This window comes from Anser brachyrhynchus, assembly GCF_964034855.1.
Source record: "Anser brachyrhynchus genome assembly, chromosome: 8".
NCBI lineage: Eukaryota > Metazoa > Chordata > Aves > Anseriformes > Anatidae > Anser > Anser brachyrhynchus.
Window position 1 is genome coordinate 424,986 of NC_137702.1, and position 24,035 is coordinate 449,020.

Sequence of the window (24,035 nt, forward strand, 5' to 3'; positions counted from 1 at the left end):
AAATCAGATCTCTCTGAGAGGTAATTGGATGCTGATCATTGAATTACCGTGTTAGTTACCTTGGAAATCCTGAGTGTGTATGGCAATTTTTTTTGGTTTTGGTATATGCACTAATACACAATAAAGATGAGAATGTTACCTGTATGTCCATCTCTTCCCTGGTGATTTATGCTTACAACATTCTGGTCAAGAAGAAATTTTACAAGTTCTATGTTCTTTCCATAGGTACAAGCACTGCAAAAGTGAAAGGAAAAGTGAATGCTACAGTCCATGAGAGGACAAATACTTTGTGTAGCCAAAGATTTAAAAAGAATTACAAAGAGATAAAAATGGCGTAACAGAATAAAGGATCTTTAGAAATGCAAATGCATGATTAATCCACCAAAGCAAATAGGTTCATGTCTGTTGTTTCATGAGCATTCTAATTATTCTTGTATAAATTAATAAAATCTGCTTTTCAGAGTTCTCTTATATAACACTTCGCAGTCTCACAGCATTGTAACCAAACTGTGTTCCACCACCTCATTTCTAGGTTAGAACATCTAGAATCCAGAAGGTTTCTGGGCAGAACTCCAGTCAGCTTCCAAACTGGACAGAAAGAGAAACTATTATTCATACAGATGTTGGTGGACCTGATGCCCTTCCTACATTTCCTTCTCTGCCTTGTTCCTTCTCCTTGATCACAGTCTGGTTGTACCTCTTAATCCATGTCCTCTCCTGTATGTCAAGATATAAACGTAATATCCATGTTGAGCTCACTACTTTGTTCTTCACCTGGCTGGTGAGATGCTTGTTATTTCAGGTGTTGCACTGCACGCATCTGTAAGTGCTATTCTATTGATAATGGTATTTTAAATATCTCACCTGTGGAAAGCCGTTTCACTGAATATATTTTCTTTAGTGAGACTTTCTGTTCCTGAGAGCTGAATTATTTCCTTTACAACTTCAAACTTTCCACTGTAACAAGCACTGAAGACGAAGTCAGTAAAGAGTTGTTAACAATGCCAACTTTTTAATTAGGCCCAAGCTACGTAAAACAGAGCTTCTCCACATGACTCACAGATGTAAAGGTGTGTCTCCATAGATATTAACTACATGTGGTTGAACTTCAAAACTGCTCTGGAGTAAGAATTTTACAATTTCATGGTGTCCAAATCGACAGCAGAAGTGCAGAGGAACATGATCTTCGTTGTCCTGAGCATTCACTGTCATTTGAGCCAGAAAGAGACCAAAGAAAATATTTTATACTTAACATAACTTGTTCTGAATATTCAATAATACTTTATGTATATTGCATATACATTATGAAAATATCTTCTACTAAAATATTATTATTTTTCTTTAAATTTGAAATTTCTGTGAGCTGCATTAATTGGGATCATCTATACTACCTTGTCTAGACCATTTTTCGGACTAAAGTTATATAACTGCTTTTTTCCAGTAACAGATGTATTGAATATTTTCATGTAGCTTTCCAGGAATTAAACAAGGATTACATATCACCTGTAGACAGAACAACTGTTGTTGTACGTAGTACAATGTTAAGTAAAACTAAGATTCATAGCTACTCTATGTAAGAAAGCTACCCACTGAAGTTTTTTCAACTGAATGGAACAATAGCTGTTAATTAAAAATACTACGATGAAACATATGTCTTTGGCGCTCTTATGAGAGGAAAATGCACTTGTTTTTAAGGACTCTGTTATCTTCGAGTGTCACCAGTAGAATAAAAGAATAAAATCAGATATACAGTGACAAAAAATACCTTAAAAATAAAGGAGACACAATAGGATATTTTTTTCATAGACACAACTAAAATATAAATGCATAAAATGCAAAAGAGGAAGGGGAGCATTCACTCAAATTTCTGGATTTCCAACATTTCCATTTTGCTCAGTATTTAATTTCCCCTCCAAAGATGATTATATATGTGTGCCAGATATTTAAAATGACAGAAGTGTTCTTTTACATAGCATTAAACTATATATTAGAATTGGCAAAACTAGACTTATTGAATATTTCTTATAGGCGGGAATGGTATTTGTCTCTGTAGAACATATTTTCACATGTAAAATAAAAAACGTGCAATACAGAGGTCTTCTTCTTTTAAGATAAATGCCCTTCCAGCACTTTAAATCACAAAATCATGCATTCTGCACATTGCACATGACTTATCATAAAATAGAAGGTAAAAGTATTTGTACTAAATTGCTGAATACCTATTCTTGTATCCTTCTAGCTGCAAAAACAGTTGCTTTAATCACCACACAACAGAATAAGACTAAAAGCAAAAGAAAACTGAAATTAATTCATTCTAAATACCTCTCAATTAAGCATAAATTCTCAGACATTTTGGGGGCAATAGATGGGTTGTTGTAGGGTAGATAACATTAGCAAGCAATGAGAGAATTAAAAAAAAATTAGTCAGTTCAATTAGCTTTCAGTCAGACCAAGACTCCTTCTTGAAGGCTTGGGTCCTGGTTCAGCAAAGCTCTTGGACACCTACCAGTAAGTAATCCATTAGATTAAAATGTTTCGGTTATAACACAGAAACAGAACCACATTTCTGAAACCATCTAATTTTGACTGATGTTATTTTAGCATAACAAACACAAATCCTACACATCTATTATGAATATCTGTTTTAAAATAATTCTGTAATAGAATAACATAAACATAATTATAGCAAATAGTTATTATCAAGTGAGTAGTGTGAGACTCTGGCTGTATGCATACCAATGAATTAAACATGACAGGGAACATTCCTGGCTCTGAGGCCAGCTGTCACAGAACTGCTGCTATCTACCAGTCGTACCGAATCATTTTAAGGCTAGCTGCATGCAGCCTGCCTGCTGGGGAGCAGTCCCTTGAAGCTCCTCAACTCAGGTGGGAATTGTTTGAGACTTCCAGTTACCCTGTACCACATCTATGCCAGGGAGCCTTATACCCATTTACAGGACAGTCAACCACATTCCAGCACCTGGGAGCCTTCCTAGGCATGCCTGAAATAGATAGGGATATACTTGACGTGTCCTCTTTCTTCATACAGTAAGAATCTAAGAGGAGACCGGGTAAGGCTCTACGCAGAACTCTCCATTGGTGCAGCGACATGCAAGTACTGTTTGCATTATCCAGAGAAGGTCTTTGTTCACTTTTAAAACTGAGCATATATTTATCTGATTCTTAGTAAATTCCTTTCTATATTTAGAGTGAGAACAATAACACTGGTTGATTCCACAATTGATAGAAATGTCATATCCACTCTACTGTTTCTAACGTTTTGTTCTCAATTTGGTTTAACACCAGATCTTTCAAACAGTTTACAAGAAATTAATAGAGTACTAAAGAATAATCTATTCATTAGAAGTGTCCAAACTTGTGCTATGCAGGTTTTTAACACCTGCCAGGAACAATTCTTTCCTATAGCTGACCCTCCTTAGGATGAAGGGTAAACCAAATGCACTCTGAGGTTGCTTCTTGTCTTGATTCTCTGTTATTATAAGGAACAATTAATATTAAAATAAAACCTTGTTTTAAAACCTTTCTGAAGTAATACTGAGTGTTCACAGAAATGGTCAATCCTTTAAACTGAGCTGAACTTGTAACTTCACTGATGTCTAGTGACAGAGAATTCCGAAGATGAATTATGCTTCAGGCTAAATAAAAAGAAAAAAAAAGAATTCCTGGGAATTTCTGTAAATTATACTAAATTTTTGCTCTGAAAATTTAATTAATTGTCCCCACCAACCTTTCTAGCAGTCTTGTATGAAAAGGAGTAAACAAAAGTAAATCATTTTATTTCTCTATTCTAAAATTATTCTTCACTTCATGGATTCATGTGACATGTAAGCCTTTATTTTGATGTGTTACCAGACAGATTCATTCTGACATGTAATGAATAAGAGGGAAATAAATGTCAAAGTTTTATAACAACAAACGTCAGTGTTTTAGAATATGTACCCATAGAATGGCCTGAAGGACAGGGGTGTTAGAGCCATGAGCTTCTGCAGCACAAGGTGTAAGATAGACAGAGGAAGGAAACAGACATCTTCTCCTTTGTTTATGCAGTTAGAAATGATGTCAACTACTTGCAAGCCATATTCTTTACCTCTGGAATGATATAATTACAACATGGAATGAGGGGTTTTGTTTTAATTTATAGCTTTTTGATTTCTAAATGGGAAAAAAAAAGAAACAGGTGAACTGGAATATTGCCTTACAAAGGAGGAGAAGTTCATAGTTGAAACAAAACAAAATAAATCAAAAACATGTTAGAAGAGAGTTGTGGCAAATAACTATACTGTTTCAGGAATTACTAAAGATGAGTACAAGAGTCTCCACCAGACTGAGATTTTAAAGTATTTTTGTATTAAATGGAGGACAGATCCACTGTCATGCAATTTAAACTTACATAGTACTGAACTTTAATCTTACAGTCTTACTAGTAAAAGTGTGAGATCGCCTGTAAAATAAAATGCATAGATACCTAACTTACATAGAATACCAAAATGAATGCTAACAGACTTTTGTATCAGTCCAACCCAATAAGAGAAAGTATGTGTGAATGCTCCACAATGAAGCACATGAAGCTTTTTTAGCATAATGAAGGATGTGCTAAAAAGATTCTATTTTCTGCTCCTACATTGCTTGTGAAATTTCTCACCTGAATTACTTTAAATTACTTGCTGCATAATTTTGACTTAAAACCCTTCATCTGTATCTCATTCACTAAAAGTTTACTATGCATTAAAATAATTTTAACTGGAAATATACACCACACAGCCATGCATTCTCTGGATGACTGTCTCAATAATGTTACCTCTGTATATAAATCTTAATTTTGTTTTCTCCTGTTGTCTTTCACCTCTAGCTTGGTTTCAGTTGCCCAAAGACAATAGACAAACACACACACAGGAAGTGTTAGGAAATTAAATTCAAATTCAAGACTCAAGACCCGATTATCTATAGAATACCATGTTAAAGATGATTTTTAAAAATATCTTTTCTTACCATCAGCTTTGCTTCCCTCTTCCATCAAGAGCTTTGTAATATTGAGAAAGCCTTTGGCAGAAGCTAAATGGAGAGGTCTGTCTCCAACTTCCCCACTTGCATTCACATCAGCTCCAAATTTTAGCAAGAGATGAGTTACCTAATTAGTTCATCAAGACTGATTAAAATATCACATGAAAATAAATCTTTTCACAAAATCAGATGGAATATTGCACTGGATAATACTATATGTAGGCATCTCATCAAGACTGTGATTATTTTTTCAAAGTGGTTTATGGCAAATAAAGAAACTAATCTTTCAGACCACCATACAAGGAGTTTCTTAATGTTACTGGATGATGAGGTGCATGTATATGAAAAGAAGGATCTCAGGAACACATCCATGGTTCGCACCTTGCTGATATTCAACCACAGAAGTGGAACATTTTCAATCATCTGTGCATCTGGTCTCTGTTCTTTCAAAAGCTTTTCCTATAACTCTACAATGCACTCTGAGTAACATGTCACTGAAATGAAAAATACATTCTACCTAGAGCTCATCTTTTGTAACTTGAAAATGGCCCAGAGTACATGCTTTTAGCCAAAGAAAGGTATGGGGAATGACTTACATAAGCCAAAATAGACCCATTATTACATTTGACATAAAAGAACTATTCAGGGCAAATGAATGGATTGCTACATTAACCATATATGGACAATACTTCAGTAAAAGAAGAGAATTAGAAGATTGGATGCCGGCTTTGGTCAGGATTTGAGGTAGTGTTTCAATAAGTTCATGATCTGTGTGAAAGAAACAAGCACATTTGAACTTGTTATATGCACCATACTTCATGGAAAATCCATCTCTCTAATCCATATTTTTTTCCGTGAACTTTAAAGTGTCTATAATTAGATTTGTGAATTCTAAGGAAAACCAATAGAATTGCCATTCAATTATTAGTAGGTAATGATACTCACTTCCTTAGAGAGACTTAAGGTAGTGTACTCACATTACATTCCTTATCCAGTCTCTGAAACGTGGGATGAATAAGAGTCAAATTAAATATGTCTATGTGTCCAAGCCTATTATAGGTTAATGGAGCTGTCTAGATAATCATTTGTTTCAAGAGACCTAGAGGGGAAGATACCAATTTTTGCTAGGGTCTAGCATAGAGGACTAAAGTGTAGATATTTCCTGTTAATATTCAGACTCTAGAGCAACCAGGAATTGAGCTCTTTTCATGGTAGGTCCCTCTGAAATGTAAAGTAAAAATATTTAACAATAAACCTGAAGTTTCCTGGAGTATTCCAACACTCAACTTTCAGAAATTGCTCCACTTAGTTACCTGTTCATGACCATAATATGCAGCAATATGCAATGGGGTGAAAAATACTGCATCCTGAACATTCACATAAGCTCCATGCTGCAGAAGAATATCAACAGCCTAGAAGGAAACAAACAGAAAATTCCAGTTAGAAGCACTGTATATATGAGGTCGGCTAGTAAAACAAGATTTCTAATCCTTACATCACCAGTTTAAAAGAAGCAAAAAACCCTAAACAAGCAAGATATAAAAGTGAAGAACTATGTATAACATGTAAAAGTGATTAATTTACAGTACTTTATCTGAACACTGAATGTCACTGATGCTTTATAAATTAGCCTGAAGATGTTTGCCAGTAAAAAGCTTGAGTTGCAAAGCAAAAGGCACAGAAACAACTCTGTCCTTTAATTTTCTTTTAACCATTATGAACAAAGAGCAGTAAACATATCAGAGTTTTCAGAAGTAAATAAAACAGAATGAAAGATCCTTTTAAATGTAAATGCATGCAGGTAAATCCTCAAGCATAATTCCCTCATTGTGTAAAGATTTCTTTGTATTTTAGAAGATAATAGCCCTTTGGCTTCAACATATAACCTTAAGCATTTTCTTTCAAATTATCACTTTTTCAACTTTCAGGAGGCCAACGTTGTCATAAACAGCTATTAATTATCAAACACTGGCTTTCTGAATAACTGTCAAAATAGAAGTCTGAAATGAAACTGCCTTGGATTATTTATTGAAGCTTAAAAAGCTGCTCATCTTTCTTTCTTTTTTCCTTTCCTTTCCTTTCCTTTCCTTTCCTTTCCTTTCCTTTCCTTTCCTTTCCTTTCCTTTCCTTTCCTTTCCTTTCCTTTCCTTTCCTTTCCTTTCCTTTCCTTTCCTTTCCTTTCCTTTCCTTTCCTTTCCTTTCCTTTCCTTTCCTTTCCTTTCCTTTCCTTTCCTTTCCTTTCCTTTCCTTTCCTTTCCTTTCCTTTCCTTTCCTTTCCTTTCCTTTCCCTTTCCCTTTCCCTTTCCCTTTCCCTTCCCTTCCCTTCCCTTCCCTTCCCTTCCCTTCCCTTCCCTTCCCTTCCCTTCCCTTCCCTTCCCTTCCCTTCCCTTCCTTCCCTTCCCTTCCCTTCCCTTCCCTTCCCTTTCCTTTCCTTTCCTCTCCTCTCCTCTCCTCTCCTCTCCTCTCCTCTCCTCTCCTCTCCTCTCCTCTCCTCTCCTCTCCCCTCCCCTCCCCTCCCCTCCCCTCCCCTCCCCTCCCCTCCCCTCTCCTCTTTCCCTTCCTTTCCTGCCCTGCCCTCTTTTTTCTTTTTCTTCGTACAAGGGAGTCTTCATGAACACTCAGTGGCTCACAACATGCACTATCTAAGCAGTTCTACATATCATTCTGATGAAAATGTGTGAGTCTAATGATAGCAAAGGCTGCTGGACTGTGAATCACCCACAGTACAGTAGTAACTGGGCAACACCTTCCTGGCAGTCTAAAGAAATCACAAAGAAGGGGTAATAGCCAGCTTATATGCTTATATTCATACCTGTATCCCCTCATTGAGATTTCTATTGATTATGTCATTTAATGCCAGCTATGATGATGCACATTTCTGTCAACTTGTACCTAAGCTGAGACCACCAAACAATTTCACACATACAACGATGTGGCCGGTCCTTTAAATCCATGTCATTCTCAAGTACTCAGAGAACTAAAACCTGTTACTACGCAATATTAGTATCCAGGCATTATTCCTTTACACAATTTAAATTTATATTTACTTTTTTTCCATGTGACTGACAATACATTTTCTGTGTGAGGTCCATTCCCTGACATACTCAAGTTTGTCTGTTGCTAATTGATTTCAACTATTTTGTTATGATGTCAGCTGTAAGCCTCCCCTGGAAACAGCACTGAAATCCAATTCTGTTTCTTCAGGGACTTCAACAGGATAGAAAAAGGCCCAGTGCATTATAGAAGAGACCTAAGTGTTTCAAGGACTAAGCCCTTATACTGAAAGCAGACCAGGGGAGAAGACAATTGCTATGTCTTTTGTCCTGTGGAATTATTCTTCAGCACCTCAGTACTAACAGGGAATGCTGGACATCTTTGTCAAATAGTATTCTTCAGAAAGTAAAATATCCTGGGAGCATATTAGGCAGGGATAGACATACTTCTGATGGGAATGGGATAAACAGCGAGCATCATTCATGAATTAGATGACAAACAAATCCCAGAAGATGCTGATGCTTGCATTTGGCTGCTGTGGTTTTGCTCCAGGGACATATGAGATCTGAGCACATGCAAGTAAGCAGGCAGAAAACAGCAGGAGGAAAGGGACTCCTGAATGAAGGCAATCCTGGAGATGAGAAGTATCCCATGCAGCCGTAGCCAGACTCTGTGTCAACAGAACTAAAATCTACAATTGTCAACTTAGATCTGTAGTCAACATCAAAGTCCAGATTAAAAACAAAAAAAAAGATAGAAGAAAGATCTTTAACCTCTCAATGCCTCAGTGTGACTGGGGACAGTCACTACAGATCTATCAGTGCAGATCTACCAAGTTTAAGTCTTGCCTGACCAGCCTGGCTGTGCTCTGTGATAAAACAAGTAGGTTTGTGGGTGAGGGGAGAGCAGTGGTTAAGTGGCTAAATGACTTTTAGCATTTACTTTGACTTCAGCATGGCTTTCAACACTACCTCCCAAATATTCTTGTATCAAAATTGAGATGTTATGGTATAACTGGATGCAAAACTAGCACGGTAAAAAAACTGGTTGAATAATGGGACCTGGGGGGCATCAATTAAACAGTTGTACTCTACCCCAAAGCTAGCATCAAGTGGAGTACCACAGGCGTCTGCACTGGGACCTGTCCTGTTTAACACCTTTAATAGTGGTCATGGAGGCAGTAATGGACTGCACTCTCCTCATGTTTGCAAAGGACATCAAATTACGGGGGAACAATTTGGTGTATTTGATGGCAGTCTTGCCATCCAGAGGGACCCAGACAGGCTGGAAGAGTGGACCAACGTGACCTATATGATGTTCCACAAGGACAAATGTGAAGTCCTGCACTGCAATAGCACAATCTGTGGACTGCCTGGCTGAGGAGCAGCTCTGCTGGCAAGGACCTGGGAACCCTGGTAGCCAGCAGGCTGAACACGAACCAGCTGTGCGTCCTTGCAGCAATGGCAGCCAACAGCATCCTGAGCTGTGTTAACGAGGGAACAACCAGTAGAATGAGGGAAGTGATTACTCACCTTTCCTCCCATAAAGCATTGTTGTGAGTTAAAAATTGGTTTTCTCTTCATAATTTTTTTTTTTAATGAGAGGTTTAATCAGAAGCTTTTTGAACATTCCAGTCAATTATGTTCACTTCAAAGACTGATTTAATTAAGCTACTCTGAAGGTTAGAAGGAGTCAACAAAATAAAACAACATAGAATATATAAGGACTTTGTCTTTTGGACAAGGGCAAGGGATAAGAATTCCTCTAAGAAAATAAAATCAATGATTATTGACTTTTTAGCAGGTAAAATTAAAATGAGAAAACAGCTTTAACACTTAAGGCACTTGCACCAGTCATGGAATCACAGAACCATAAAATGTCCTGAGTTGGAAGGGACCCACAAGGGTCATCGAGTCCAACTCCTGGCTCCATACAGGAACACCCAAAAATCAGACCCTGTGTCTGAGAGCATTGTCCAAACGCTTCTTGAACTCCTGGTGCTGGGACCACATCCCTGGGGAGCCTGTCCCAGTGCCCGGCCACCTCTGGGTGCAGAACGTTTCCCTAACCCCCAGCCTCATTTCCTCATTGCCTCATTTCCTCCAATTTTGCAAATGTAGATATGATCAATCCAGCCAAGTGTCTTTGCATTAATATATTATAACGCTTACCTCTGTGTATCTGTAAGAATTTCAGAACAAACCCTATCAGACTGAATTTAGAAATTGAGGTTTCTGAATGTTTTAAAAATAACTTGCTGATGAATACACAATTAATTGTCTTTCTAAGAAAAAATATACTGAAATATTTAATATACACTCTCATTTAAGACATAAGGACAGATGTCAGACCAGCAATAAGTTTTTGTATGCTCTTCTATCTTAGCTGGTCCAATCATATGAAACAAATGTCAGAGATAAAACAATGAAGATTCGGGTACTGGTGTCTTGAATTATCATGATGTCCCCAAGATTGTTTTTGCTACAGGATAGCCAAAGAATAGGATTTTTAAAATATTTTTTTTTTCTGATATTAGTAGATGCTAGACAAAGAATAGTATAAATACTTTTGTGCAATCTTACTAAAAGAATTGTTCTGGGAAAGAGATCACTGTGAATTTAATAATTTTAAAATGTTGCATTTAATTTGACTTCTTCTAGCCTAAAAATGAGTCACGTCAATTTGTTACAAAGGACACTCGTGGGCAGAAAGCACAGCCGTTGCAAATGTCTCACTGTTTTCAGGGTAGCTAGTATCACCAGGTTAAAAAAAGCTGCCTAGCTGAGTTACAACTCAATACTTTTTCACTGGTGTTTGCTGAACATCTTGTGCTCCCATTCATTGCCTGTAAAAGGCATCCTTCACTTCAATTACCATCACAGTTTGCTGGTAGCTGTTAAAAAGGCTGTGGAATTCCAAACCTGTGAGTTCTAGCCCTATTTGTAACTGGTTGGAACTTCACAAAGAGGCAAATACTGAAGAAGATCTTTGATTCCCCATTATCTTGCAGGCGTATGTATGCCATGTGACAGCTATTTTTTTTTTTTCCAGAGAAGCTATGCATGCCCCATTCCTGGAAGTGTTCAAGGCCAGGTTGGATGGGGTTTTGACCGACCTGTTCTAGTGGGAGGTGTCCCTGCCCATGGCAGGGGGTTGGAATTAGATGATATTTAAGGTTCCTTCCTATCCAAACCATTCTATGATTCTGTGATTCCAGAACGATTCTGGAAAGTTTTGAAAAATTATTATCAGATAATACAAGCAGTTGGGAAATGAAGCATTAGCATATAATGAAGGAAATGAAAGCAGAACTAGAGGACATTAAAAAAAATTTAGACTCACATAAATTTAATTTTTCAAGGCTTCTTAAACTATCTGATCTTACGCCCACTACTAGTAAAATTCAAGTGAAGACGGGAAGTGACAAAATTGCTGAAATAACAGCTGAATTGTGAATGGTAAGGGGTTTATTACTGTAGAAAATTTATAAGATGGGACTATCTCCGTGTTCCTCAACATATCCTTGCTACAAAAACATTTACACTTAAGGTTCTCAGGTTTGCAAGTTGCAAAAATTAAGTAGCATTGGTTCATCCTGCTTGCAACTCTCAGTCCAGTTCTCACATCCAAAGATGTTGTAACCTCAGAATGACAGCTTTAATTTACAAAACAAAATAGGCAATGATACTGGTTTTCCAGCATGGTAATACTGGCTAACACGTACATGTGCATGAGGCACATGCATTATTTATTTGGCAATGACCTCCCTGGGCTGGAAACATTTAATGCTTGCAAAAATACCTGAGTTAATGAGAGATTTATTAAACTTATTTGGTAGCATTTCTGATATGGTTTCCAGCATATTTTATAAATTTTCATTAAATTTTCATTCTTCCTATTGAGAACTCCAATTTCCTTTAATAGATAAAGTAAGCAAACAGCATAGTTTTGGTGAAGTAAAATATTACACTAAAGCATAGAACAGAGGAAATATTTATATACCACAATGGTTCAAATGAGTTGGAACATTTCATTCATGCTGATGGCTTTGAGTATCCTCCTTTTACAGAACTGCTAGCTGTAATTGTTTCAGGTGTGTTGATGGAATGAAAGCTGTAGATTGATTCTTCAGTAAATCAGGGAGCAAATCTATTTTTTTCCCCTACAGTTTCCTCTATTTTTCTCTTAAATGTAGTCATTTTCTGTAGTCAAAGATTCTACTGAATGGATTAGGTATGTACCTCTGCTATTTATTTATTTAATTGTATGAATAACTATTAAACTTATTGAAATCAGGGAGATAACAAAAATCTATTTTCTCTTTCTTAAATTTATTCTATGTGTGTGTGTTTAAAATCATTCCATATTTCAATTAATATTAATGAAATTCTGGAGAAAATAAGCTCTTTAATCTAGCAAAGGAGATTTTCGGCTGACAGACAGTTTCAAAGATCTATACAGAAAGAAACAAATAAAAGCCTGAACTTGAACTATAGATCTTCAGTCCCCAGCTAAGCCAGTGAACCAAATGAGTCGTCAACAGTCCTATTCAACTTATGGAGAATACTTCTGATGAAGAGTTGATCACTTCCAAGGAAGAAATCATGGGCTTTTCAAAACTGTTCACAATAAATTTTCTTATCAAGGTAATGGTCTTATCCATGTAGGATACTCAGCATCTTGGTTTTTCAGTAAGCTCAACAGAAGCTAAAGAAGGGAAACAAATAGCAGGACTTCCACTGACATTTGCAAGATAAGGCCAGATATGACAAAAATAACTTGAAACCCCAATGCAGAGAAGAGTATTTTGTATTTCCCACTTATTTCTTTATTTGTCTTAAGGATCTTTTCATAAGTATGTATTTACTCAATGTTTTCTGCATCCTCTACTTATATTAGCATCTTTTTATTTTTATTATCTAAATGTAATATTATTAAAAGTATTTATCCCTGATAGAAATGCACTCTAAGACTGGAAGCTCAGTCTTCTTAGCTCTGGAGGAAAATGCAAACAGAAATGTAGGACAAACATAACAAGAGAATGAAAAGAATGATGGAAAAAGTTGCCTTTTCCAAGGACAAATGGCTCTTGTTTTAGGAAACAACATTTTCTGTACTGGCAACACAAACCAATCAGTGCCATGAATGTGAAGTCTTAAACGAGATTTAGTATTAGTTCATAGTGTATGTATGCATTTGTTTATATACATTGTAGCAATAAATAAATTTACTTTTGTTCAAATAGTACCTAAATACTAAATTACCTGGATTGGAAAATGTGGGAATTTTGTATGCCGTATTTACTTCTCACTCAGGACTGAAAACCTGACCTTTTCATGTTATTAAATATTAAAACCTGGTCATTTCCTGGCATGAGCGGTGCCAAGGTATTACCCTTTGTATGTCTTACTAACATGAGGTCTTCTTTTAAAACACTTGGGAAGTTCAAATTATTTCTGTTTTGAGGCTGTCTCTATGATACTAGCACAATAAAAAGCAGTCTGACTTTTAATCAATATATGGTTCTCATTATTTTTATTTAATATGTCTATTGCCTACCAAATGGGTCTAGCTTTCATACTGTTCTGTTTCAGTTTTATTGTTCTTTACATATCCTTTATTTTTATCTAATTCCCAGAATACTGGGATTATAAAGCTCAGTAAGCTCCTGTATTTCTACTTGACAGGCACCAATTTTTCACACAGGTCCAATCATACTTCTTATCCTTCTCTATCTTGGATCTCTCTTTTCAAGGGCATGTCGAGCACTTGCCCACACAAAGTCTATAATGAAAGAATGAGCTCCAAGGCAACATGCAGAACAGTTTCTTCACAATACTGAAACATATGTACTTTATCATCCCTCTAATATTTATTTTAGAAGTTGGAAATGGTTACCTTTAATCACTAGGTGAACTTTAGAGCTAAACTTGTGTACCTAAGTATTCTGAATACCACTTCTTTTGTAAATATATGAAAATTATTCATGAAAGTTTGTCCAAATTCAGAACTGAATTTCATTTACCAAGGACCTCATATAATGGCATAAAATGAAATGGTCAGTCTCAGCATAGCTGGAAAAGAAGCAGCTATTCCACTGACAATAACCATATGCTGAACGTAAGGTATCTGAACACCTCTGTGGAAGATGCCCTGAGAATTCATGAGATATGAGCACAGCAGATTTTCAGTTTTGACCTCAGTATCAACAAGTTTGATTTCTGTTTAATGCAGCATTATGGATTTCGTGCTTTATGCATAGTGTGATAATTACTGTACAGAATTGTACGTATGGATGTCTTACAGAGCTCAGAGTTGCTTGCCAAGCAAAACAAACATTACCAATTAGGTCATCAACTTTTCAGCATCCTTCAGTTACAACCTGCAGTATCTTTCAACTGCAAAACACTTAAAACACTTTCAGATGTTATCAAAGCCAGCATGTGATGTAAAGTCTCTAGGAATGAACGCTAGTACACAAACATAGAGACAGCCTCTAATTCTTTTATGTTAAGAGTGACCTTGAGGAGAGCAATTCAGCACTCAACAGCAGCTCTAGAACAATTTGCAGACGTGACAAGACATGTTGTCCTCAAAGGGCAAAACCAGAATACCGGTATTTGAGAGGGCTTTAGCTTTCAAGGACACTTTTTGCTATGCTGTTTCACTGTGAGGTAGGGACTCTCCTTACATTACTCAAGTTACTTGGCCTTTTCAGGAATAACATTCAATTGTATGACTGTACTAGATCCAATACAGCAAGCTACATTAGTGGCCCATATTTTAGTCTTGCTTCTTCCTGTGTTTTATGTCTTGCCTTTCCTAGTGTTGTAAAATGAAGCACAAGGTTGGAGTAAATGTAACTTACTTTAAAACACATTGAATGCCTCACAAATCAGCAAAATGGAAAAGCTTTTATGCATACACAACTATATAAATATGTCCAGTCCCTCTCTTTATACATGTTGTTCATGTTTGTCAGCATTGTTTAGGTCTGAAGATTACATTAACATTGCACACAAGAAAATTGAGTTCAGGTAATATAATTCTCTATGGCTTATAGAAAGTTTGGGTATGAAGTATAGCTGTAAATGATAGTAAACTTTTAGCTCTTCATGCTGTGCTGTACTTCTTTACTTAGACACTTCTTTACCCCATAATGGTTTATAAACATGTTCTTATTGCAGCAGATTTTGCCATAGCATAAGGCTCTGACTCAGTTTGTGACTTGAAGCCAGAATATTCTGTCAGTGAACACATCAACTGTGGGCTCTGGAAAGGACTGCATAGAGAAGGAAAAAAGGTAATGTCTGAAATGAATCATAGTTTGCTGTTAGTAGTGGATCAGAGTATGTCACTCTCAAGTGACAGAAACAGCAGAAATATGCCAGAGGCAGCCCCTGTGCTGAGAAGTTAGCTTCTGTGGGTAACGACATACCTTTTCTCGTCTCATTGCAACTCACATGCAGAACAGAACAAAATAATCTCATTTCCTTTTGTTTTACTTCTAGCGATGACTGCTGTAACCAATAGTTTTATTACATAATTGTTAAATTGTTCTCGCTTTCCAGGGACAAAAAAGGAGACTGGAGAATGAACAAACACAATGGCATCACTGAAGTCCAGAGCAAAATACCTATTAAGTGGCATAGTTGACCTTTCATTTATTTAGTGGCATGCTTACACAGCCTTCTGCAAATATCATGCAGAACTCCCACACCTGCAGCCTTGGCCTCAGAACACTACAAACCAGTGATCACGTACTCATCGGTGCTGGAAGGGCAAGGACATTACTTCAGGCAGTGATATATGCAGGTCTATGCAACTAAGTCTTTGAAAAAAAGAGCTGTTCATAGGACTGTTTAAAAAATATGACCCTCAGCTTGCATCAAAATCCCATACAGTGAGTTTAGCCAGAACTAGACACATGGTATCACACTAGCAGATCTCAGTACAAGACTCTGCTTTACAAATATGACAGGAGGCAGCAATTAAAAACAAACAAACAACAACAACAAACTCAGCTACAAAAGGTACTTGTTATGAATAGCTCTTTTAGGACACAACCAGGTACTAAACTTGTGCTGATTAATAAACTAAGTTAACAAGTACAGGGTATGAGGAGGAAACCCCTCCTATTCAGAAAATATTATGTGATAAAAACAGTACTTTTAACAAACCTTTTACTAGTAACACATTCTATAGAATTAATGTGAAGTCTTGAAACTCCATTAACAAGTACAATTTCATTAATGATATGATATCTCCTCCAGGTGAAATATAATTCCTTATAAAAATCATTACCAAATGATACACAGTCCATATAGGAAATACTAAATACACACTCCATAAAAAAACTAAAAAGATCACTAACGGGTTAAGATTCCGGTTAGCATCTCCATCATAAGTCTTGCACAAAACAAAAAGATATGCTGTTTTTTAAACCCTTCTAGTAATAGGATACACAAGGAAGAGTTCCATTAAATGATTTAAAAAAACCCTTTATGTTTACTTGAAGGGAATGACATCACATGTGAGATTAGAGATGTAATGCTGCAAGGTAAACACTCACATCCTTTCCCACTCTCAGCTTCACTTGTGTACAGGCATACAGAGGAGCCTAGTTATTCCATCCCAAAATTCTAACCTTCGAAATATGAATTATTAGCCAGCCCTGTTAACATGCTTCCTCACTTGCAGACAAACAGATGCTAGAGACTGATTTGTCCCCTGATCACTGTTAGAGTTGTTGACTGAAACACTGAAGACTGACAGCTTTTTAATTGAATTCTTTGGTGTCCATCTGTAAATTGTTTTAACCTTCTTTCCATTTAACCTTCATCATATACACAGGCTCTCTACAGAACACAAGGTTTCTTCAGACTAAACAGAGACAGTAAGTCAAAGACAGAAAATCTAAACTGTCTAGATTAAGAAGTATCACTGTTCCTCAGCTGAACTTCAGTGGCTACCCTCGTACTTTCTTACACCAGGTACTTATATGTTGGCAGATTTCTTCAGATGGTATACAAAATTTCTAGAATTATCATTTCTCCAGCAAAACTGTTTGTTTGAAAAGAAATGTCTTATCTCCATTTCATTCAGTATAAAATTATTTAACTATTTGTAGCTACATATGTATAATAAACAGTGTGTACGTCTGTATAATCTGACTAAAAATGTAGCAGAAGAGATGGCTTTCTTTATATCAGTAATCTCAGTAACTGTGGTAACTTGGGTGTTCATAAAACATACATTCTTTCTTGCCATGCAAATACATGTAAGTTCTTTTCTGTTCAAAACTACAGCCACTTTTTGTTCCAGTCATCCAGCCAAACTCTTATATTGGAAGTGCAATTATAAGTCTAAGATGTAATACTAAATTCACAACTTAAAGCTGGTTATTAATATCATCTATATTTCCTTCTTCATAGTTAGTTACTTTTTTATTGCATTTCTTGCTTATTATCTCTCTTCAAAGAAATCTGATGTTTCTGTCTTGATGAATTAGTCTAGCACTCCATATTTAAGTCAAAACTTACCAAACAGATGACAAAATCTTTGTTTGCTTAATGGACCCAAAGAAGATAAAAATTAAAATGCCCACATTCATGCGTATGTTTAGAGTAATAAACCCTTCATTACCAAAGTAATTTTGCACACACAGTACTTCACAAGGTTAAAAAAATAATAAATTACACTGAGTGAGCTGTTGCCAGGGTGACAGAAGTGAGATGTAAAAAATGACTGAACTGAGATGGTAAATGAAAAGAAAACAGTTTCATGACTGACAACATGTCTAGAAAGGAAAGGGCCTGATTATAGGTATCCAGGGAATCTCATCCCTCTCTTCATTCCTCTACTCCCCAAGAGAAAGGCTTCTCGGGACAACAATGAAGATGGGAGTCTCCAACTGACAGGCAACTTACCACTATGGGTGTCTGAGATTCATGCTACGAATGACTTACCCTGATAATAGTTTTCTCTGTACTAAGCTAAAATAGCTCTAAACTGAGAATCCCTCTCCCCTTTCAAAGAAAAAATGACAGAGATGTGGAGCAGAGCCTCTGAGACCTAGCAGAGGAAATAAACCTCTTTTATTGTGCTTCTTTCACACTCAGAGGGACAGCATTTCTAAGCCTCAGCCCATATCCAGGTTCAGGAATTCTGACATGTATGAATGACAATGTTTCATCATGTATCTATTGGTTAATGCTTCTGATATTTAAAGCAATGCTGTTTACTGCCAAGACTTTAAAGATATTTATATTAAGGTAAGAGATGTACAAACAGATCTAGGCCCTTTGGGCATATCTGTTCAATGTAAAAATCGATATACAGATGTGGTTTACCCCAAAATGTACAAAAATAAATAAATATATAAATTAGCTATATTAAACCAATTCTGAGTTTTGTTTTGAATGGTATCAATCTCAAACAAAATGACTTCCTAATATTGGCACTCACTCATATCATTTCCTGTACACAAGAGGAGAAACATACCTCATGATGACCAGCTATTGTGGCAATATGAAGGGCTGTCAAGGCTCCATATCCAACTTGCTGAATATCAGCTCCACCATGCAGCAGTGCTGTTATGAGCTCTGCATTGTCCTAAAAGGTGTGCATGTAAAACATTATTTCTGGACTCGAGTATCAAACATATTCACAATATCAAACACATCCTTCCAGGTATAACAACAGCAACGGGCACTATCAAATGATAGTAATAAAGTCATGCTTGAGAAAATGTTAACACATTTAGTTAATAATTTCTCCTTTAAAAATAGTGAAATTAAGCACAGAGAATTGAAATGATTGGGCTGGTGGCAGAACTAATAGGAGAAGCCATTTTTCTCACTATTACTTGTTCTAACTGAACCAAACAAAGCTATCATAATTTTTACTCTTAGGGATCTATCTTCTGTCATCATCCAGCCCAGAGAAGAGACTTCTCCAATTTATATTCACTGTTTGCTAAGGAGAAGTGCACACAATGTAAGGACAAAAGAGATGCTAAAAGCTCCAAACTTACTTATTGCTCTCTGTCTCCTGGAAATAAGCACTAAATGAGTTCAGGCCGAGAATGAATCAATGCCAGAGAAACAGCAGCTAAAATATGTCTTTGGAAGTATAATATTTGTTCATACTGAAATGGTTTTCCTATTTCCAGGAATTATTCGGAATTTCTTTTTGATAATAATGGACAGCAAAAAGTTAATATCCCTTTTCCTATCAAATAGTTTTAGACATTGAAGCATGGTAGCTGGTTGCATAATGGATCAGATATTTTATGCACCTATGGGGTGTATAAGAATTGAACAATGTATTCTAGAATATAAACTCCTAAATTTGATTTTAGTTTGCTCTAAAAAGCTAAATGCTTTTGTAGATCTGGAGCTAGTCTGTAGATGGATTAATTTTCCAAGATGCTCCATCTGCATAATAAGAATCATAACAATCCTTTCAAAAAAGGCAGTCTTTGCTCTGTTCCTTGCTACTGGTATTGTTGAGTCTTAACAGATGAATGTAATGGTGAAGAAAATTAGTATTACATCGGTACATGAAACTTGAGGAAGAACAACAAAAAAGAAGCAAAAACCAGAGAAATTGTAAAATAAAGTCCTTCGAGATTATTTCTATTAATAGCTGTAATATTAAAAATAATAATCCTCTATCCTGAGATGCATTGCATAATTTAATCAATATTTCTAAAGCAACATCATATCCTCATGGATGACAGTGCAAAAATACATGCTGATTTCCTGTACATGTGCTCTTTATAGGTTATTTTCCTGTTCATTGGAAATGTGAAATTGATATTTTCACTAGAAGTAGCAATTAAAGAGTTCAACTGGAGAGTTCAGACAACTAAAGCTGCTCAGTTCTGATTGCTTTTCATCAATTCTATTTGAAGTAGTTTACCTTCTATTCAAAATAGTTTACCTTATAAGCTGCCAAGTGCAGAGCAGTAAATCCATTTCTTGTTAATCTGGATGGGCGCAGTCCTTTTAGCATAAGAGTTCTAATATGTGATTTGTTACCTTTAGAATGAAAATTGGAAATCAAAATTATTTACAGTAAAAACATGCAGATGGAAGTAAGAAACATCAGTGTGAGTTTGAAAGCAAAGAGAAATAGGTAATAAAAATTTTGCACCCTTAAAATTGAATTAAGCACCATCTCCTTACACACTGGGACCTGGCCATGAAGTGGCTTACTGTTCACACTTGAATCAGAATTGGTTAAGGATAGTTGAACTTCTAAAGAAACAGAATCCTCTTTTAACATCCAGACTATGCTACGGAGAAGTCCGTTAATTAACAGATGCTTCCAGAAGCTCTGGTTTCTCAGACACATAACTCTACATCCTTTCAGAAGTGAAGCACTGGTCTCCCTCTGTACACAGTATTATTACAGGGACAATAGTTTTGACGGATACTAATGAATATCAGCTTGAGAAAGTAGCTTTATGCTTTTTTCCTGCTGCAGTGATGATCTCAAACAATGTTCTTCCTTCTGAATAATCACGACTATATTCAAGGACAATGTCAGGTGTAATAACTAAATGCTCACATACTCTACCTAATTAATTAATAGTGTATGTTTTCTTAAACTTCCTCTCATCATTCCCACCAGTTACTCCAATGTTACCAAGTACTGATGTCATCTTTAGATATGACCTCGTACTCTCTGAAATTAAGAGTAAAGATCCATTTGGTGCTCAGCGGTGCAGGATCCAGTCCTCCTTGATGATAACATCTAACTAAGATTGAGCAAATAATTTATGCATATTATTAGTACATATTTTGTGGAGCTGAAATGTTAGGGTAAAATTCTCTTTGCTTCTCCCAGCAAGTGTAAAAAGTGCAAAATTGTTCATGAACTAATGACTCACTAGGTGGATAACAAAGGAACAATCTGGGTTAGAGTTACACACTTAATTGAGTTACACACTTAATGTGCATTTATGAACATGCCGGAAGACATCTTGCACTCTTTTCTTGCATACCCTGATTTGTTATCTGCAAAAATCCTATCAGCTGATATTTTTCAACAGAGCATTTGAGTTATTCTTTTAATCACGTTGATATAAAATACATATATCATTATTATCATATTCATTATACTAGAAAAATGGCTATACGTTGTATAAAAATACATGTAAAAAATTAAATAAATGTTTTATATATTGCAAAAAATATTAAAACTAGCTCCCTATCCTGAAGTCTATGCCATGTACAGAATACATAATTGTAGAAAAATACTACCTGATGAATATGGATTGATTAACTAATGAATATAGTAAGTAATTTTGAATTAATTGAACATTTGTAATAAAATATGCCACATTATCAATCACAACTTCTCTTGGACTAAAGAATCAGTTACAACAAGGTTCAGTGTAACTTGATTCAACCAGCTTGGCAAATAGAGTTCCAAGTAATACTTGTGGATGCTTATCCAAGTGTCAGCAATGACAACACAAAGAAAGAAATTGACTGAAGATATAATCTTCCTGACAGTTATTAGACAGAACAAGTAATAACCAGGTAAATAAGATGCTTAATAAACATTATATTTCAAATACATACCCCCACATATGCAACATAAATGAAGAAGAGAGAGGCCATTTTCTGTGCGGTAATTTAAATTGACTTTGCAGAATGCTTCATCAGAGCTGAAGAAAAATATTTTTACAGATGATTACTGTTTTCATCTTTTAGCATAGTTTCTTTCATTTGGAAAACATTTAAAGGGAAATATCAATGGGATTTTTTGGAGACACAGGGCTGAATTTAGACCCAGTTTGCACTCTGTAAATATAGAAATACTTTACCGATATCAAGTCAGTAGTCCAGAAATATCTTTCAGTAAATTAAGTTAGTGGCTAACTTTGATTGTTTTCTGAACAACAGAAAATAAAAAGCCTTTCAGGAAGTAAGTCTGTGTTCTCCAAAACATATCTCGGAAACACAATAAAATCATTAAATAGAAATATTTATATGAAAGAACTACAGAAGCACATACACTCCTTTAAATCTTATGCATGTAGCTGTAACATTATTAAGAATTACATATAGGCTTTTCATTTCTGATAGCATTGAACGGAGCTGACAGAATCCCCAGATTACTACTGTACGTGAATTACCAGCATTTAAGGTCTGGTTTCATCCAAATCCAGTCCTTCCTCTGAATCAGAAATACTAGGGCAGGAGAAGGGGCATTTGTTTTGGGAGCATTTGGTATTTTCTGACATGCTCAAGCATCAGCAACTAGGAGAACCAAGCAGTATGCTTGTCTGGGAATCTGCAGACCTCAACGGAAGTCTAGGAAATCTAGGTCTTCTCCTAATTCCTTTCTGAGGACATAATTGCATGTTTCAGAGAAATGATATTCTCACTTCTTATTTCTTGGGTGGTCTTCTTAGTAAATCATTGCTTTACTAACTCTGAGATATAGGAATAGAACAGGGACACCTTTTATACAAGAAATGACAGGTGCCATGCTACTTGTAGATTGACTTTTATAAATTTACTTTTCACTACTGCAGCTGTGCTTCCCTGCGCTCCACCCCCTCCCAGCACAGAACAGTTTACCCACTGACGTGTATATATTCCCTAAGTGTTAAGTGGGGCTAATGACATTTCTTTCCTCTGCTGGGCTTTGAAAAATTTGTTTTATTTACCTTCCAAATCTTTCATGGCAGGGATTTTAACAGCTACTTATTTAATTTCAATCAGGCAAATTAGCATCTTCCACTTATCTTCCAACCGCTATCCTGTTTCTTAGTCCTAACTTCTTTTAATAAATAAAACTTACTGGGGAGGAGGGAGGGGGGAATCACTTATTTTTTCTGGTACTTCAGAGATAAGAAGTTTTCAGAAAATAACCACTGCTACTGTAGAGAACCATTTTTTTTTTTAATAGACCAGATTTGGATTACAGATATTTTAGAAATCTGGCTGGTTCCTCAATCCTGGCCAAAAAAAAATAAATAATAATAATAAATAAATAAATAAAATAAAAAAGCCTTGTCAATGCAACATAACCAGTGTCCACTATTTCTCTGAGCAGCGCTCTTTATCTAAGAAGAGGAGTTTGGCTGACATCTTAAAGAGACTTGCTTCAGTTGGCAAGATGGACTGATAAACTTTGCTGCAACAGATCTACTAGGCTTGAAATAGCTGTTCCTTGTTTCTTTTATCTAATACAGGAATTAAGCACTTTCACCTATATGGTATATCTCTATATGGTGTATCTCAATTTTGAGTGTATCGCAACTGTTTTGCTTTTCTAAAATAATGAGTACTCTGGCTACAGTTTGTTAAGATAATTACTACTAAACAGGCTTAAAATTAGGGAAGTGCTGAAGTATCTTACTGGGTCACAGCCAAAATGGTCAGCATATTGCAAAATCAAGCCCAAAGACTTCCTTCAATTAACAAGCTCAAACAGTGATAGTTGTTCTAGCTGAAATTGACCAAGATGGATAATTTGTATCAGCTTTTTTTTTTTTTTAAGTTTGTGATGTATTCTGATTAGAATCCTCTATTTTTTCAAGTGGCTTTGATATCTGAAATTATTTACCAGAAAATTTTCTTAAATTAACTTATTCACAGTAAATGGGCTGGGTGTTTTCTCTATTTGAGCTTTTCAGGTGATGAACATGTAGGTATGTTACTTTGTTGGGTAAACATGGTTGTTAGCATGTGCTGTCCTGAGAAAGTGACTCCAATTATGAATTTGAAATTCACTTCTGGAAGACAATCTGCTTAAGTGTTTTAGATTTTTTACTTAATTCCTGTTCCTGAATAAAGAAACACGCAGCAAAACTTAAAGTACGTAATAAAATTAGACATACCATTAAAGCTAATTTGTTTACAAAACCGTATAGATGTTTGCTACAAAATGTTGATTTAGTAATTAACAGCCACTAATTCTGGTACTATGTCGTGAGACTTGTACCCACAACTGTAAGGACATATTCCAAGAAATACACTAAAGAATGGGCTCCT

The 24,035-nt window shown here is 35.9% G+C and overlaps 1 protein-coding gene across 2 annotated transcripts in view; it reads right to left on the bottom strand.

Annotated features, from left to right (window-relative positions):
* LOC308198929 (serine/threonine-protein kinase TNNI3K) overlaps positions 1-24,035 on the bottom strand; it is a 73,956-nt gene that overhangs the window by 47,731 nt on the left and 2,190 nt on the right. For both annotated transcript variants that reach the window (XM_080602194.1, XM_080602193.1), the window contains exons 3-10: positions 21,612-21,697; positions 19,963-20,060; positions 18,520-18,630; positions 6,336-6,434; positions 5,011-5,149; positions 1,061-1,205; positions 865-969; positions 140-234 (exon numbers count right to left, since the gene is read on the bottom strand). In XM_080602194.1, the coding sequence (XP_080458320.1) occupies positions 140-234; positions 865-969; positions 1,061-1,205; positions 5,011-5,149; positions 6,336-6,434; positions 18,520-18,630; positions 19,963-20,034 (766 nt within the window). In that variant the 5' untranslated portion in view covers positions 20,035-20,060; positions 21,612-21,697. The remainder of the gene's footprint in view (positions 1-139; positions 235-864; positions 970-1,060; positions 1,206-5,010; positions 5,150-6,335; positions 6,435-18,519; positions 18,631-19,962; positions 20,061-21,611; positions 21,698-24,035) is intronic.